The sequence below is a fragment of the Haemaphysalis longicornis genome, unplaced genomic scaffold (genome assembly GCF_048455015.1).
Source record: "Haemaphysalis longicornis isolate Haplotype H1 unplaced genomic scaffold, Haemaphysalis longicornis Haplotype H1 scaffold_2, whole genome shotgun sequence".
NCBI lineage: Eukaryota > Metazoa > Arthropoda > Arachnida > Ixodida > Ixodidae > Haemaphysalis > Haemaphysalis longicornis.
In genome coordinates, this window is record NW_027526295.1 from 222,519,435 (window position 1) to 222,536,711 (window position 17,277).

At 47.1% G+C, this 17,277-nt stretch overlaps 1 protein-coding gene across 1 annotated transcript in view; it reads left to right on the forward strand.

Annotated features, from left to right (window-relative positions):
• LOC144169978 (solute carrier family 23 member 1-like) overlaps positions 1–17,277 on the forward strand; it is a 75,654-nt gene that overhangs the window by 55,105 nt on the left and 3,272 nt on the right. The window contains exons 6-10 of the mRNA XM_077699458.1: positions 2,254–2,435; positions 3,648–3,771; positions 6,547–6,688; positions 14,072–14,325; positions 14,941–15,214. Of these exons, the coding sequence (XP_077555584.1) occupies positions 2,254–2,435; positions 3,648–3,771; positions 6,547–6,688; positions 14,072–14,325; positions 14,941–15,214 (976 nt within the window). The remainder of the gene's footprint in view (positions 1–2,253; positions 2,436–3,647; positions 3,772–6,546; positions 6,689–14,071; positions 14,326–14,940; positions 15,215–17,277) is intronic.

Below are 17,277 nucleotides of genomic sequence, written 5' to 3' on the forward strand. Positions count from 1 at the left end.
GCAATTATCTTTTATGTTAGCACTAGCAGTGATGCTGCCTGCCTCGCTGAATCGGCACAGCGTCTACGGCCAAACAGGATTCGCCTACTCACACATGCTCAAAGGCAGCTTTTCGAGGGATTGTAAAAAGTTTTGTGGCATAAGCTAGACTGGCCGAGGTTGATCAGTTTCGCGTGGTCCTTGAAGGGCCGTGCTGCGCAAGCGCGAGGAGCATTGGATTGGATCGGAACGGATTTGGATTGGATTGGATGAAATTGGATTTTATTGGATTATCCAATGCAATTGGAGTACGGGTGTGTAGAGAATGGGGTCTGCACATTCACCGGTCTGCGCGTTCCAGAGGAGTGAAGTCATAGCCGCGGCAGGCACACTGGCGCCGGCGCGTGCCCAGGTGTGCGCCTCCGTTGCGCAGTAGCAAAGTCTGACGGTGCGCCGCAGCCGCTTGATAGCCGTTTCCCGTGGCTTCTGAAGAGCCGTGCTGCGCATGCCCGATGAGCAGTGACTGGACTGGACTGGACTGGACTGGACTGGACTGAATTGGATTGGATTGGAAATCGTTTTAGTAGCAGTAAGCATGATAATCAGCTAATCCTAGACAACCAGGAAACCTAGTAATAACCAGCTGAACCTTAGCTCTCGCTACGTATATCCTGGCATAAACGAGCTAAGCCACTGCTAATTTTTTTCCTCGCTTCTTTTTTCCCCTTGAGGGCGGAAACGCCGCATTCCTGAAAAGGTCAGCACTGCTGCGTCGTCGTCAGTCATGGGCATTACACTGACCGAAGCACCTTTGTGCATACATACGCTTGCGTGAGTGATGGCCACACGCAACGGAAAAGCGTAGAATGCTGTGTGGGGTATGACGCGTCAAAACAAGAAGTCGGATTTTTTTTTTTGTTCTGCTGTGAAAATATAAAGAAAGAAGGGAAAACGTTGTAGACGAGTTTACAGCAAATGTAGACTCATTAGTGCACATGGCAACCTTTTGGCGCACGCTGCTGCCAGGGAGGGACTTCAAGCCCCTCCCGTGGTTTCCAACGCGCCAACTCCCTCCCTCCAGTCGGATTGGCAACTTCGGCTTCGGCATCTAAAGAAACTAAGCAGACAACGCTTGCAAGATGCGACGCCGGACGGAGTCCTCGACCTTCTCAAGCCTCTTTCACGCTCGGGGGAAATATTCGAGAACAAAGTTTACACTAATGCGGCCTACACCCCTCACGTCATTTACAAATGGACAGCCCCTGCAGGGTCCGAGCTCCGCCGCTGCCCACACTGTGGTTGTGATGGCACACCAAATTTATTTCATCTAATCTGGCTCTGTCCCGCCTTCGATAAAGGCTGTGCGCAGCTTTTAGCCATTGGCCCGGTACCTACATCCAAATCCGAACACATACGCCGGGTGCGGGAAGATCCACCAAGCCTTGAAATGATTACTGAATGCGCTCTTGAGAATGGTCTCTTTAAAATGGTTAGCAGCTTGTCCGACTCCCCTAGAGTGCACCAAACACGCTCCATCTGCCCGGTTTATGTGCGAAAAGTGGGAACAAAAGCTAGTGAACTGTGAACCCCTTATGAACAGCGAGCCTTTGCATTAATATGCAGAGAACTGTGTGAACAGGGAGCATCGGCTGAACTGCTCCTTCCCCTACCCTTTTACCTCACTCCCCCAGGGCATCTGGCCTCCTTACCTCAATAAAGCAATTCTATCTCTCTGTCTCTCCTTCCGCATTGCTCTGCTGGCTGTGGCTACAGATTTTCCCGCGAGTTTCTCGCGCCGAACTCCAACTGTGTTAGAGCATTTTTCAATGCGCCACGTGCGAAAAAAATGGAGCCTGTTTGCGGCTCAAGACGGTTCAACGGGACTCAGGCGATGCGCTCGCTAGCGTGGCCACAGATGGCAGCTTCATCAGCGTAACCATTTCTGGCGAGTGATCCTGCAGTGAATAAGTACAGCCACCGAAGGACAACGTCATGGCCGTTCATGACGGCACGGGAATGATTTTTTTAGAGCATCCCACACTAGTTGCTACAGAGGTCCATGCCGTAGGGTAATCCGCTGACACCGTAGCATTTTCTGAGAGGCGTCTTGGATATTGCATTCGATGGTCGGAATGAGAACGCCGCTTGCTGAACTCGATGATATCGCCGTTCAAACATCGCTGCTGAACAAGACCATTTAGGCGAGGAGCCATGACTTCACAGTCACACCAGGGTGGATTGTGACTTTGTCCGCCTGTGGTATCACTCATGCAGGTCCAGGGCGCCATCATGGTGGCTTCCGTGTTCGAGGTGCTGGCCGGCGCCACAGGTCTGGTGGGACTGCTCACCCACTGGATAACGCCGCTCGGAATAACGCCCACCATCGCGCTCATCGGACTGTCCCTCTTCCCCGAGGCCTCGCACCATGCACAGACCAACTGGCCCATCGCCCTGTCGTACGTGGCATCCTCCGGCTAATCTGCATCATTCCTGTTGCCCTTGACGACGCAGGCTTCCCTCACGCCGTAGAGCTTTCCTGCTTACCGAAACTTCAGCGCGTTTTGTCTAGTGAGTGTGACGCTGGTGATGGATGCAATAGGAATTCACTGCCCGAGCCATTCGTTTCGCAGAAAACAAACAGTGGCCAATGTTTATACTGCCCTAAAACCTATTTTTCTGGTCTAATGTCACGCGCTTCAATTTAGTCTGAACGAACATGGCCAACCGAGCCACAGTGTCAGGGAGAGAAAGAGAGACAGAGGGGGTTAATCATAACTTCAGACCCCACCACTACTAGCGTGAAAGCCTGCTACGCCAGAAGGGGGTGACAATACTAACGTATGGATAATGGGGAGAGTGTGGGGACAGCAGTGAGAAAAAGAGGCAAAAAAATGTGTTGAAATTAAGATGCAAGGCAATATTAGCAACAACTTGCGAAAAGGAATGCTAAAGGAAGAACACTAAGCGTAGAAATGAAACAAACAAGCAAAAAAATTGGCTAAGCTTGCACTAAGTCGCGCTAGGTTTGAACCGTAGCGAAGCTGCAGGATTTGTTTTTACGGGAGCACTTAAGGCCACACCACCACGCACGTTTACGAGTTTGAAATCGTTGTTTTTTTTTATCTTCCGTCGTTGCTTCGCACTGGGCTAATAGTAGTCATCGTCATATGCATGAATATCGTCGTGCTCCTCATGCCAAGCATTACATGCGCGGTAGCGCTTGACGACATCCGAAGCGCAGTGGCGGCGCGTACGTGCACGACGCATGCGCGGCATTTCTGGAGTCGCGTCGAGGTTACGTGAAGAAGGTGTTGCGCCAGCTGTGGCGTTGTTGGTTGCTAGGCAACGAGAGGCGATCCTCAAGGTTTACGCCAGTTTATTTATGTATTTATTTATTTTTGCTAAAGCTACTGCGGGAGCCGGGAACGCTCGGCGGTCGCCGCGAGGCACGCGCTCACGAGCGCTCGGCATTTTCTTGGTATTTTAAGGCGCTACGCGTCACGCGCGTTACGCACCACAGATTACGGTCAGCTACAATAGGTCCGCTGTTAAAAGAAGTCAATCCCAGAGTCCCGTGGAGAAGTGTGCAGAGTGTCGTGCAGATCTGGTGGGCGACAAGTATGGTTCTGCCTGACCAGTTTTCTGCTCCGCCCTTTCCTCCGCTGCAGAACCGTGGTGCTGGTGACGCTGTTCTCTCAGTACCTGCGCAACGTGCGGGTCCCCGTGGTGGGCACCAAGCACCGCCAGGAGCCGCACCGGCCGCGCAGGATGGCGCTCTTCTCCCTCTTCCCGGTACGCTATACATCTCCCTCGGTCAGATGGCGTATACAAGGCAGTGCACGGGATATAACTCAACCGAGACTCGCGTCAATAAGCGAAAATCACCTTGAGTTGTTTATCAAACGCGTCGCATGGACACCTTGCAGATGTAGCGCAATCCCGATTTATTTATTTATTTATTTATTTATTTATTTATTTATTTATTTATTTATTTATTTATTTATTTATTTATTTATTTATTTATTTATTTATTTATTTATTTATTTATTAGATATTCCTTCGACTCGGGTATCACATGCATATTTTTACCGCGTTAAGAGTGTTTTATGGGCTCAAGCATTTCTGTGGTACTCAGCGCGCAAGCCTGGCTGTTCGTTTGTAACCCTTGATGTGTCACACGTTCGCCGTTTACGAAAATGCTATTAAAAAGGGCTCTAGATCAAGCTTTGTTCCTTCATATCACGCTCCTTTCTAACACGGAAAAGAAAGGTCTCCCTAGCATCGCATTTGCGCATAGCAGTAAAACCGATTTTAAGGGTCTTCATATTTTAATAAGACATCTCTATTTGGCTCCATAAAAATGTTTTTCTAGTAAAGTATTTGTGTAAAAGGGTAAAGCTGACTTTAAAAAGGCTCGGTATTTAGAGTTTTATAGACTTGTTTCAGGTCTTATTGAGGTCGCTAATAAAATACTTTGAGCCTTCCTACTGTAGTATCAGATTTCATTGAGGTATCTGAAAAAAAAAAAAAACAATTGTGCTCCCAGCAATGTATGTGTGTAGTAGGAAAGAAGACTTTAAAGGGGGCCCAGTTCAATGTAGAGTAGCTTGATCACTTATTCGACTCAAGCTCCCGCTTGAGAGTTTCCGGAATTGCTCTAACGTGAAGCGCTCTTATGGTAGTAGGTGAATATCTTGTGGCGGCAGTAGCTTCCCCATCGCAGCATGATCACGCGCTCGCCAGGGCTGGCTCCCAGACTGGAAAATGAATGCCCCCGTGAGAAGCGTTTGAGCGGGGTCACTGTCAAACACAGTCCGTCTGGTAAAGCATGGGTGTCCAGACCCCGGAAGTGGCTTTGAGGCAAGAAGAATTCAGGTAGCACATCAGAGCAGCCGCGCCGCGATAAGCTGCGGCGGTGCCGTCGCCTGCTCCCGGATACGCTGATTACGCAGTTCACCAAACGGCGAGTGGAGTGTGCGGTCACTGGCACTGAAAGATAATGGATGATAACGTTTATCGGGGCGTTGCGTCATCATGGCACTGGGTCGGTGAAGGTCGCGTGCCACGTGCTACGCAAACGGATAAGGTACGGCGCGACCGTCGACGCCTATAGCAGAGAGGGAGAGACAGACTTCGTCTTGTATATAGTATATCGTCTTGTCTATAGGCTTGTCTATAGGTGAATAGTATTCTTATTCTTGAAAATAAAAAATAATCACAGTCGAACAGAATGACGAGATTTCAACTGTCCTGTCGACGAGATTTCAACTGGTGTTGTCCTGTTTTCATGTGATAAACTACCTCATTGATGCCTTCCCTGGAGTGTCGACGCCTGGGTTTTGTTCCAAAGTTCATTCAAAGAAACCATATTTACCAGACACTATTTACTTGCCCGTGTGAGTGCATGCGTGCGTGAACGTGTTTCTATTGGGATAGTATTGCCGCGGCTAACAGGTCCTCCTTATGTCAATGTGGGAAGCTTATTTTGCTTCAATTTCTTGTGCTTTTCAATGCATGTGCGTAAAAAAATAGCTCTCACCTACCAGCTATTCAAAGTCCCCGAGGTATACATGCTTCTCGAAGTATGTACGCTCACAGTCCTCGAACGCGTACCACACAGGCATTGCAGTGTTCTGCGAACATTCTTAAATATGCTTAAGTAAAAATGACTAAGACAATACACAAGAAAGAAGACAGGACCAGCGCCAACTTTCAATTGAATTTAGTCACCGGCAGAGCCAGTAAATATAGAAAAACTTGGGCCCGCGCAACATGCACCACAGTGTAGAATCACAAGTGCGCATATGTGCTACTCAAACGGAACGCTCGAAAAAAAGATTTCTCGGAGTTAAACAGGGACACCGCCGTATCAGTTATACAGTTATCGCTTCTTTGCTTAAAAGGCTTCTAACAGTTCCCTTGCTGTCGCAACTCTGCTCCTACCCCGGGTTATCCATCTCCCTCAGAATCGGCTCACACTTGCAGGCACAGCAATGCGTGGGTAATTGCACATTTCCTTTATTTTTTATCGATAATTCATGCTCCCATGCTCGGTCATTGAGACATCGGCCAGTCTGGCCGAAATAGACTTTCCCGCATTTAAGTGGAATTTCATAAATGACGCCTATAGCGCAGTCCACAAAGGGCCTAGCATGCTTCTTGTCGCATCCCTGTTTTTTGCGACCATCGCAAGTGCGCGCGAAGTCGGGCCAGCTTACGCGGCGCCGAGAACAAGATCTGGCGGTGAGTAAATTCAGTTGAATTCAGGCAGTTAGTGGCTCTGCCGTTGAATAAATTAATTTGAATGTTAGCGCTTGTCCTGTCTTCTTTCTTGTGTATCGTCTTAGCTATTTTTGCGCTTAGACATATTTAAGAATCATGAACCAACTAGGCCCCCAACAACTTTTGTTAGATGTTCCGCGAGCAGCGCGGCAGTATTAAAGTACATTAAAAGGTGCTGCTAAATGGAATTGTACCCCGAGTGCGCTCCTGCCCGAACTTGGGACCGTCGCTACATTGTTAATGCGGTTGCAGTTATTTGATTTCGAATTTCCCGCTTCTCAACAGATCATCATGACGATCGGCATCATGTGGATAGTGTGCCTTGTGCTAACGCTCACCGACGCCGTTGGACCGCAAAGCGCTGTCCGTACGGATACCAGGCTTCGGGCTCTGAAAGAGACTGACTGGTTCAACCTCGTCTATCCGTGTACGTATGATGCTTCCCGCATATTATCGGGCAGATATATTTCGGGCGTTACTAAAAGCCTCGAAAGAAAACTTAAGGGTTCGTGACAAATTTTCAGTACGACTGTTTTTATTGTTGTGGTTTTTTGTTATGAACCCCTCAGCTCACCATCGCATCGCCTGTTCTGGACAGTGCAAGCGATGAAATTCTAGAGGACGGAATGAATGAGCCATGCTTACCATTCAAGGCCTGCGCAGAGATTCTGTCCTCTGCAGCGCGTCCGCACTTACCGCTATCGGGGTAGCATTATGCTGCTCATAACAAACGTTCTGCCTAGTTGCTAGTTCCTATAGCGACAATATCGGCTGTAACAACGGCCCTAATATTTCCAAATCGGATATAAGTAGAAAAAAAACACGTCCATATGCCTTGTTTGAATTCAAATATTTTTTTTTTCGTTAAGCCGCTTGGAGGGTTATGGAACGGAATCGTTAATTATGTTTTCGCCGTTATTTGCAGTCTTCAAAGTGCCCGTATTTCAGCTTTCACATTTTGTGTGAGGCCACATATCCTTCCTTGATTTCCCGCACCAAAAACTACGAGACATTGTCAAAGCATTTGCAATAGCTTTCAACAGTGTCCTTGCTTCACAATGTCTCACAATGCTTACTACCCTTACAGTGTTTATAAGGTAAGTTCCAACTTTTGCGTTGGTCACTTCTTTATGGGTTGAACACTCCGAAGGTTCACGTGGACTATGATGCGCGCCGTATGCTGGAGGGGTCCAGGAAAACAACACGGCCTTTATTGCTTTTCGTCTCCATCAGAAAAGCGACCACCGCGCTTTGGTCATTTAGAGTTCGCAGTACGTGTTTAATAAATGTGCGAGTAAGTTTATGTTTCTGTATTGTTGGTCTATCGCACATTTTTCCTGTGTATACACTGAACAGTACAGCAGGTCAATATATCTGTGCTTTGCTAACAGCTGAGCTCAACTTCCACAATACCTAATTTCGCATCAAAAGAGCCATTTATACACCATATTTGTTGAAGTCTACACTTTCTCTAAATTTTCACTCTATAAACGGTACGTGACGTCAACTTTATTGCCTTTGGTAAACAAACCCGACCTACGTTCTCAAAAAATTATGGGAACAAAATTTTTATGCTGTTTTTTTGTCAGTGGTGCAGTAGACGCTGAGATAAATGCAAAGTACCCGTTGCGGTGGCTCAGTGGCTTACGCGTTCCGCTGCTGAGCCCGAGGACGCGGGTTCGATCACTGCCTCGGTGGCTGCTTTTCTGATGGCGGCAAAAAGTGAAAACGCCCGTGTATCGAGATTTAGGCGCACCTGAAATATCCCCAGGTGGTCGAAATTAATCCGGACAGCTTCACTACAGCGCGCCTCACCGCGCAGGTATAGCTTCGGCGAGCTATACCCCACAATCTAAACAATTAAATGCGAGAGAAACCAACTGTACGCTGTTGTTTCTCGAAGTCATTGACAAATTAAATTCAGCCACTTAACAATATGAACCAAAGCACGCGAAACACAAGATTATTGCGCCTGAAGAACAAATAATGACGCAGTTCGGGGACATTTATAAATTCTTATCGGCGCACGTCTTCGCTATAACTGAGCGACGCATCTATGCGACTTATGTAGGAAACAAATCGTGCAATTTGTCTGACTGGCACATGATTTTATGGTCCCGCTTCTTTTTTCCACGACTGTACACTCCTGTGTCAAAGCTGAATGAAGTGATTCGCGCTCGAATGAGCGAATCGTCGTATTACATTTTTATTTTTCTGTTCCGTTTTACCGTATTTACCCGATTCTAACGCGCCCCCGATTCTAACGCGCACCCGCTTTTCCTGGCAAAAAAACGAAAAAACTTGCACCTCCGATTGTAACGCGCACTGGACTTTGTGACCCAGACAAACGATTGCGAGAGAAACGGGCGATTTATTTCCCGAGGTAATCTCACTCATCTCACTCCTAGTCGCTCTCCGCTGACAACAGCTCGGCCTCGGTGCCTTCAAGCGCGTTCGCGATGCCACACTTCTGAACGAACGTTCAACCATGGTCGATGGGATCGTGGCCCACGCCTCGCACGCCCATCCTACGAGCTTCTCTAGAGGCGCACGCTTCAGCCGACCGCTCGTTTTGAACGCGTGGGAGCCGCTGCTGCCATTGCTGTTATCAAGCGCGCAAGTGAAACGATTTGACGATTTGTGGGAACTCCGATAGAAAAGCCTAGGCGCCTAGGCTTGCTGCGTCCGAAAAATCGTTGCTAAAAGATTTGGTGATGGCGATGGGTGGGACGAAATTTCCGCTGTTTCGGCAGTTTCGGTTTTGTATCCGATTCTAACGCGCATGCGATTTTTCGGCCTATTTTTTTTTTCGGAAAAAAAGTGCGCGTTAGAATCGGGTAAATACGGTAAGCTGTTTTTGTATCGCTCACACGGGAGAACACCATCACTTACTTGCCGATGCGTTTATACTTCCCTAATATACACCCACATCGAATTTGGCGGTGTTATTTTCGCTTATTTGCTTTTTGTGCGCGAGAATATATTGATAAACCCGGAAGGTTTTCTTGCTTCGATTGCTTTTGAAGCAGCCTTTGCTTTGCTGCCGTTTTCACCGCCCATTGCAAAAACATTTCTACACTAACCAAGAGCGTGAACATGATCCATGTACAGGCTACACCTCTCCAGAACACTAAAACTGGAGGTGTCGCTTACATATGTCAGCATTGCTTTCTCGCAAAGGAACCTTAGGAAAATGTGAGGCAAAACGTATATACATCACCGAGAAATAAACACTCATTGGCCTACTTTTCACAAAAGTAAATGGAAAAGAAAAGAGTTTAAAAGGCGTCAGAGACAAGCGAGATAAACGTACAACAACAACAGAAAAACCTTCGTTGATTTCACTGTCCTAGGAATCGGTAAAACACGAAAGTGAAACGTGGAGAGAAATATGAAGCTGAGCGACGTCCTGCTGGCGGGTCGCTTCGGCAAAGGTGTACTGGCGTCATTTCCGTGACGAATATGACGTCAGCGAAATCTTGGACAATACCGGCATGAAGCATTCTCGTGTTAAAATATAAAACCCAAAAACAAATAATCCTAAGTATAGCGTACTCTTTAGTACTAAAGGTTGCTTCCCCGCAAGAAGACCCTGCGTGCAGAAGTGCACCCTTTACAGGCCGCTTTCTCGGTTGTACTGGCGTCACTTCCGCGGCGGATATGACGTCGGTGAAATCTTTGTGTATCCGAGAATAAAACACTTTCGTGTTAAAAAAATTGTCCGCTTATCTGCTTGCTTCGCTACAGATGTCGTAGAAAGAAGATAGTCTTGTGTCGCCCCTGCGCCTTTGCACCCTCTCCCCCAACATCACTTTGCTCTCCTCTGCCCCTCCTCTCATAATGTAGGCTGCGGTAGTGTGTTCAAGTCGATAGGATTATTCCGCGTCCGCACTTCTTGTGCACCATCTCAAGGAACATTTACCTTTCGTTGTTCTTTGAACAGGTACAGGAGACATTTTTTAGTTTTTACTGTTATCTTGCCTACCTTAGGCGCCGTGTTTTGGTTTGATATCGTAAAAACCAATTCCACGTCTATTTTCTCGGTTACGTGCTTAAGTTTGGCCTAAAATATGCCTAATGTGTTTCTTTTTTTGCCTAATATATGTATGATGCGTTCCATCAGTTTCAGCAGTTTTAAACGGTCTACGTAAGCTTCTTGTTCTAGCATTGTTTGAAATTTTTGGCCGGTTGGCTTACACACAGACGCACAGGTAGACAGACCGACAGACAGAATAAAAATTGTCGGGTTAACGTAACCCAAGAGATATTTTCCTGTTTAAAACGTGCGCTTTCCAGCTTAGGGCGTGCACGGGAAGCTATAGGTTTCATGGGCTCAGTGATGGCATTTCCATTGTGCTTGCGGGGTTCTCACACGTGGACGCCAAACAGCCGAATGCGACCTGCATGTCTTGGGTCCTCACTGGTCGAGCGGATTGGGTTGCGTGTTAGTAAGATGCCTACGACGCGGGAGGAAGGGAGACAAACAGCCCCATGTTTGTTCGCTAGAATAAAGCTCGAGTCCTTCCAAGTTTCATTCAGCCAAATAGCTGGGGCGTATGCTCAATCGCAAATTACAAACAAACGTTCTCTGTTTCGTGCACTCTGCCTAATTCGTCCAGGGTCATGCGTATACTTCCAGAAGCATCGAACACAGCTTCTATCACGTCACACCCCGTTTACCTTCTCTGAAATGTCAGACAACATAACCTGCGGTGAGCTTCTTTCGGAGCTTGCTATAGCTTTGCAATTAAGAATGGTAAGGCGTGGGTCGTCTAGCAGGGTGACGCCTAATCCGTCACACTGATTGAGAAACTGTGAAGTGTGAACTAAGTTTGAAGGGTGAACTAAGTGTGAAGTGTGAACTAAGTGTGAACTGTGAAGTGTGAACTAAGAACTGAATCTGATCATACCCTATATATCCCCCTTCCCATCCCAACCTTAACCACCCCCTCATTGGCTTTGGCCTTCCTGCCAAATAAAACCTTCCGGCCACGGCGGTCGCTTTTCTGATGGAGGCGAAAAGCAAAAACGGCCATGTGTTCGAGATTTCGGCGCATGTTAAAGATCCCCAGGTGGTCAAAATTAATCCAGAGCCCTCCACTACGGCGCGCCTCATCGGCTGCGTTGCGTCGGCGCATTAAACCATAAGATCAATCAATCAATCAATCAATCAATCAATCAATCAATCAATCAATCAATCAATCAATCAATCAATCAATCAATCAATCAATCAATCAATCAATCAATCAATCAAATAATTAATTAATTAGTTAATTAATTAATCAAATTAAATAAAACCTTCAACTAAGTCCATCTTCACAGAATGAAAGGGCACTAATTTTTTTCTTTCACTTCACCCACGATCATTCATCATCATCATCGTCCGAGAAAGTTGGCTTTCCTACAGGGCGTATTGAGGTACAACGGCATCAGTGAGGACACTAAAGCTTCGCTTTAATAGAGCGTCCGAAATGTGTATACCGCCACCTATATTAACATACCTTCGCCATTAATTTGCGATGTCGAGTCCGACAATTAACATATGCGCAATGCATTAGCACGCATGGCGCACGACAAGTAGACGAAATGCCCTTGACATACACCCTTTGTACTTTCTCCGGGGAGGAGAGGGGAGGGAAAGGGTTGAAGTCCTATAAGCACTGCCTCCCCTCTACCGATTTATTGGCACAAACAAAGGCTGCGAGTGCTTCTGTCTACTCTAAGCGCAAAGCGACGAGGAAAATGCTTATTAGATAGCAGGCCACGCATGTTGTGCCACCAGCCTGGAAATTACCCGTTTATCGTTTTAGTGTATCACCAGAAACGTGTTCATCAAACACGTGCACACGATTACAAGGAGAAACTAAAGACGCAGTCAGTGCTTGAGTACATAGTACGTCACGTCTCGATCACTGCGCCTCTGATGAGAACATAAAAAGTGGTGTTTCGTGCAGGGGGCGAGGATACGCTTTATGCAACACCTGGATGGCGAACAAACGTTATACATAAGCGCGCTAGAAGGAAACGCTCAGACAAATGGAAATGCTACTACCCGTCTTTCGCAACGACCTGAAAGGTGTGCTTTCTGCCGGGAACTCACGTTCACAGCTCCATGGCACACTTCCTTTTTCCTTTCTATTATTTCTTGTGGAGCCGAGGAGGTCCCGGATGTAGCACGCTAATGCTCAAGTGTACGGCATGGCCGCCCCGTTGCGTCATAGTAGTGCAAGCATGCTCTGTATAAAGGCATAACGCAGATGTTTTTGCGAAGATTTCGCTTATGTGGAGGTTTTCCCCAGTCTGAAATAAAGCGCGCCGAATCAACGTCACGAGGAGAGTTTCGACTATGTCAGAGGCATCTTGCTCTAGAGTGCTCAGTTATGCTGCACGCCACCTTTCATAACGTATACCCCCTTTTGTATGCCATATATATATATATATATATATATATATATATATATATATATATATATATATATATATATATATATATATATATATATATATATATATATATATATATATATATATATATATATATATATCACTTTACTACCCTCAAAACGCCACGCGGATGTGTCACGCTCGCTGTAGGTTGACCTAAGCGGGAATTCCCTGTCATGCTACTTTCCCTCTGTTATTTACACCCAAAGAAGGGACATGAGAGAGACCTTCGCCTGCTGGACATAAACAGGATGGTGATAAGTAATTGCAACCATTGCCACCCGCACACGTGCTCACAACCGCAGTGCATGTTTTTTTGAGGATTCGCGCAGTTTCTTTTTTTTATGTGAAAGCGTTTACTCATTCCGTTATTGCGGTAGCTTGGCAGCCATTCCCTCCAGCCGGGCGGCCACAACAGCAAAGTGGAAACCACGAAAATAGCAGCACCGCCTGCCGGCTATGCGCTGTTTTGACGTTCGATCCTGTCGTCCTGATCCTGACGCCCAGCAAAAAAAACAAAACAAAAAAAAAACGATTAACGGATGGGAAAAGTAACGTTTTTTCCTCCTCCTCCTATTGCATGAAGCGCCTGTTCGGTGCGGGTTTCCCGCTTCCATTCGAGCGACTCGAAGCAAATACATACGTGTGCTACAAAGAAAACCCGTAAGGTCATAACCTTTTGGGGCAGATATCTCGATAACTAATGCTAATCAAATCTCGGTGCATGCGTGCCTCCAGGCTGGCAAACAGACCCGGATTTCTGGACCCTTAATTTGTGAGGTGTATTTTACTTCCAGTGGTTCCTTGCTTCGCAAACCCGCTTTACGCATCGCATGTGCGCCACATTCTAATAGCCCCACGGTAGAGCGCTGCTTGTAATTTCTAAGACGTTTTAAGACCATGCGGCAAATACCTGCTGGAAATTAGGCGATCTATCCGTGTGCTATTCGTTGAAGCAAGTCTCAATGTAATGGACGACTCATGTGCACGCCGCATGCTCGTGCGGCGTGCACGTGATCATTTCTTGCACTACAGGTACACTGATTTTCCAAGGATTGCTGCATGTGTTCTCCGTACTTATATTTCTCAGTGTGTCCTTGTGGACGTTCGCCATTTAACCCACGACGACAGCTTTCGCTTGAAAGTTTCGCAGAAGACGCGTCACCACGCATCTTGCCAAATAAGCACACTTCCTCCGGATTTAAACCATGCTGGCTGCTTCTGGCCGATCTAAAAATGCTTGTGGGGCATTTAGTTAGCATCGTTACTTGTTGGTTCTGCCGCCCTCAGTATGGGAGATGAACTGCGCATGGTCGCCTGCACAGCTGCAGTGTGTGCTAACGTTTACGCTAATTTCTGCATGCAGTCCAGTGGGGCCTCCCGACCGTGAGCGTGGGCGCCGTGGTGGGCCTTCTGGCTGGAGTGCTGGTGTCCGTGGTGGAGTCTGTGGGCGACTACCACGCATGCGCGCGACTCTCGGGCGCCCCCGCCCCGCCCGTGCACGCCGTCAACAGGGGCATCATGATCGAGGGCCTGGGTTCTGTTGTCGCCGCCGCCTGTGGCGCTGGCTGCGGGCTCACCTCGTACAGCGAGAACATCGGCGCCATCGGAATCACCAAGGTACGCACGCTTTGAGTCAAGCATGTCCAAACCACGTATATATATATATATATATATATATATATATATATATATATATATATATATATATATATATATATATATATATATATATATATATATATATATATATATATATTTATATATATATATATATATATATATATATATATTTATATCTATATATATATTTTTTTATTTATTTATTTATATATATATATATATATATATATTGCGTCGCGCGGGAAGGGGTGTTTCCTTGGCCGGTGTACGCTCTGGTCATGCTCAATATCGGGGCTAAAGTCACTCCCGTAGTTACCATTATTGCTACCAGCCGAGAAAGCGCAATCGCTGCAAATGTGGAAATACGGAGAGGAATTCAAGCTAGTCGCATATCTGAACGGACAACTGCACTTGCGGTCCTCTTTTGGCAACATAAACAGGCGGAAGATAAAGCGCGACGAATTGCACAGAAAGAACTTGAAACCCTACAGAGCGTCTGTGTACTTACACTGAGGCAACGACTGACTTTCTGCCCTCTCCCTTTTTCTTCCCACCTTTCGCCTCGTGGCATGAGACTGACCGTACACTCGCTGGTATCTCCTCCGGGTGCAGGTGGCCAGCCGGCGGGTGATCCAGTACGGAGCGGCCATCATGATCGTGCTGGGCATGGTGGGCAAGGTGGGCGCGCTGTTCGCCTCCATTCCAGAGCCGATCATGGGCGGCATCTTCATCGTCATGTTCAGCGTCGTGTCGGCCGTCGGCCTCAGCAGCGTCCAGTTCGTGGACCTCAACTCGTCACGCAACCTCTTCGTGCTGGGCGCCTCGCTCTTCCTTGGACTCTGCGTGCCCGACTGGGTGCGACGACACCCGGCGGCCATCGCCACAGGTGCGTATACTACGTTGACGGGCTTCCGCACGCGATGGAGGTTAGCTTTGGGGGCGTAGGCCAACGCTCTTGCCTTCTTCCTGGGCACAATCCCACATTGGTAATAGTGAAGGTTGGATTACTGTAACTTTCCGAATTGTACTACGGTGGAGTACTGGATACGGAACTGCCGTTGATAATCTCAAATGATGTTGCAGCTGTGAGTGTTAAATCACGGCTGCTTTAATATGGGATTCACCAGATGCCTATTCTGGCTTGGGCAAAAGGAGGGCTCAAAGCGCGGTGTGACAAGCGCTTGACAAACATTAAGGTAGCGTGCTGGTTTCCCTAAATGTATTCTCCGCATTTTCGACTTCGTTTGCAGCGCTGTGACCGCGTGTAGACAGCTGACGTCAAACATTTTTGGTATACATTGAACCTCTACCTAAACCGACTGCAAGGGAAAAACAAAAGAAAAAACGTTATCTCAAACTTCCCTAAAAGCCAGCGCAAAACAGGATATTTTGAAATGACAAAGGCAGCTGCAGACACATTGAAATCAAACATTGATTTGCAGTCACTCGCTTTATGCCGCCGAATGTTCCAATTTCAGAAGATTTGAAATATGAGTTTATCATCTCCCGCCCTGGTGCATTAAGCAAGACAGTGTTTATAAATTTTCCACGAATGTCCAGGCTCTGCATGGCACAACAGCCTGCTGCCCCAAAACGCACAACTGTCGATCCTACTTTGGTCATAGCTCAGTCGTCGCGCAATTTCTTGATTGTCGTGTACACAAGGATCATACACGTTTGCACTGTCTGAAGCGAACGCTACGCAACATATGCAATATTAGCCGCTGTAAGCGGATACGATCCCGTCCGAAAGATTCAACTCCCGCACAGTGGTGGGATTGAACGAGACCGCTCACGATCCCAGATGAAGGGTAAGGGAGGGGTGAGGAGATTACATGAAGTTCGTTTGAGCGATACCAGAAGTGTAAGAGCGTTGTACTGAAACAGTCTGTTGACTCGAAAAATCGTGTTTAACAAGTCGGCTCAATTTACGCGCATTAGTACCGGGCAGAATGCCGTGTCCGTGGGTGATTCGGAAACAGCCAGTTTATTTAATATGTACCCCGAAATGAGGTTTGTTCAAGTGAGGATTTATTGTGTTTACACAACCGGGGCGTGAAACAGGTTATATTCTCACAATAGTGCCACATCACCTCTTTTCAAACAGTTCATCAGTACGTCGTCGCCCTAAACTGAGTGCAGATGTGCGGCCACATTCACCATGTTGAAGTGTTTGCGGTTCAATCATGTTATGCCAGCCCGGGAGAAGCACAAAGCACACTCACATGCGTGCGTTGTACCAAACTGTAGCAGAAGCTTTACAAGCAGCCTTTTGAGAAAGGAGAACTTTCCAACCAAAATATCAAAGGCTCACAGCGGCAAATGTTCCCTTCATCGCGTTGTGTTCCTGAAGCTCTATCACCCCATTTTCAGACTTGACACGTTTATGTGCAACAAAATTTACGTTATCTCCCAAAACGGCCACAATCCATGCATCTGGGGCAGGTTTAGGGAAGTATCCTTGATGTGGAAACAGATGGTCCAGTATTGTGGCACTGCCACCCGCAGATATTGCCCCGTAGCCTACAAGGTCATCATGGCACTGAGCAGCTTAAAAGAAGAATAGTTATCCCTGCTTAAAGCTGCTTAAGAGGGGTTGCTTTGGTGTCAAAACTCCCCCAGAAATTTCCTGAGCGGTGCATTTCCCTAACTGTGCCCGCCGCATTTCGGCCTTTTTTCGTTCACGCTGTTCAAACTCCGCGTCGCTATATTCATAAGTAAACAAAATAAAAATCACACAATAAAATGACAATGAAATTCTTCGCACTCCGGCTTTCTTTCTTTCTTTTAAGTTTTTTTTTATTTTTTTTTTGCCGGCGGCGCATGGCCCATTTCCACTAACGTAATACCTAGGGAAGGGCGAAGCATGAAGTGTACACCGGTGCTTCCCCACAGCGAAACAGCTGCTAATGGGCAAGCGCCCATCGCAGAAAAAAGCGTTTCTGGAGC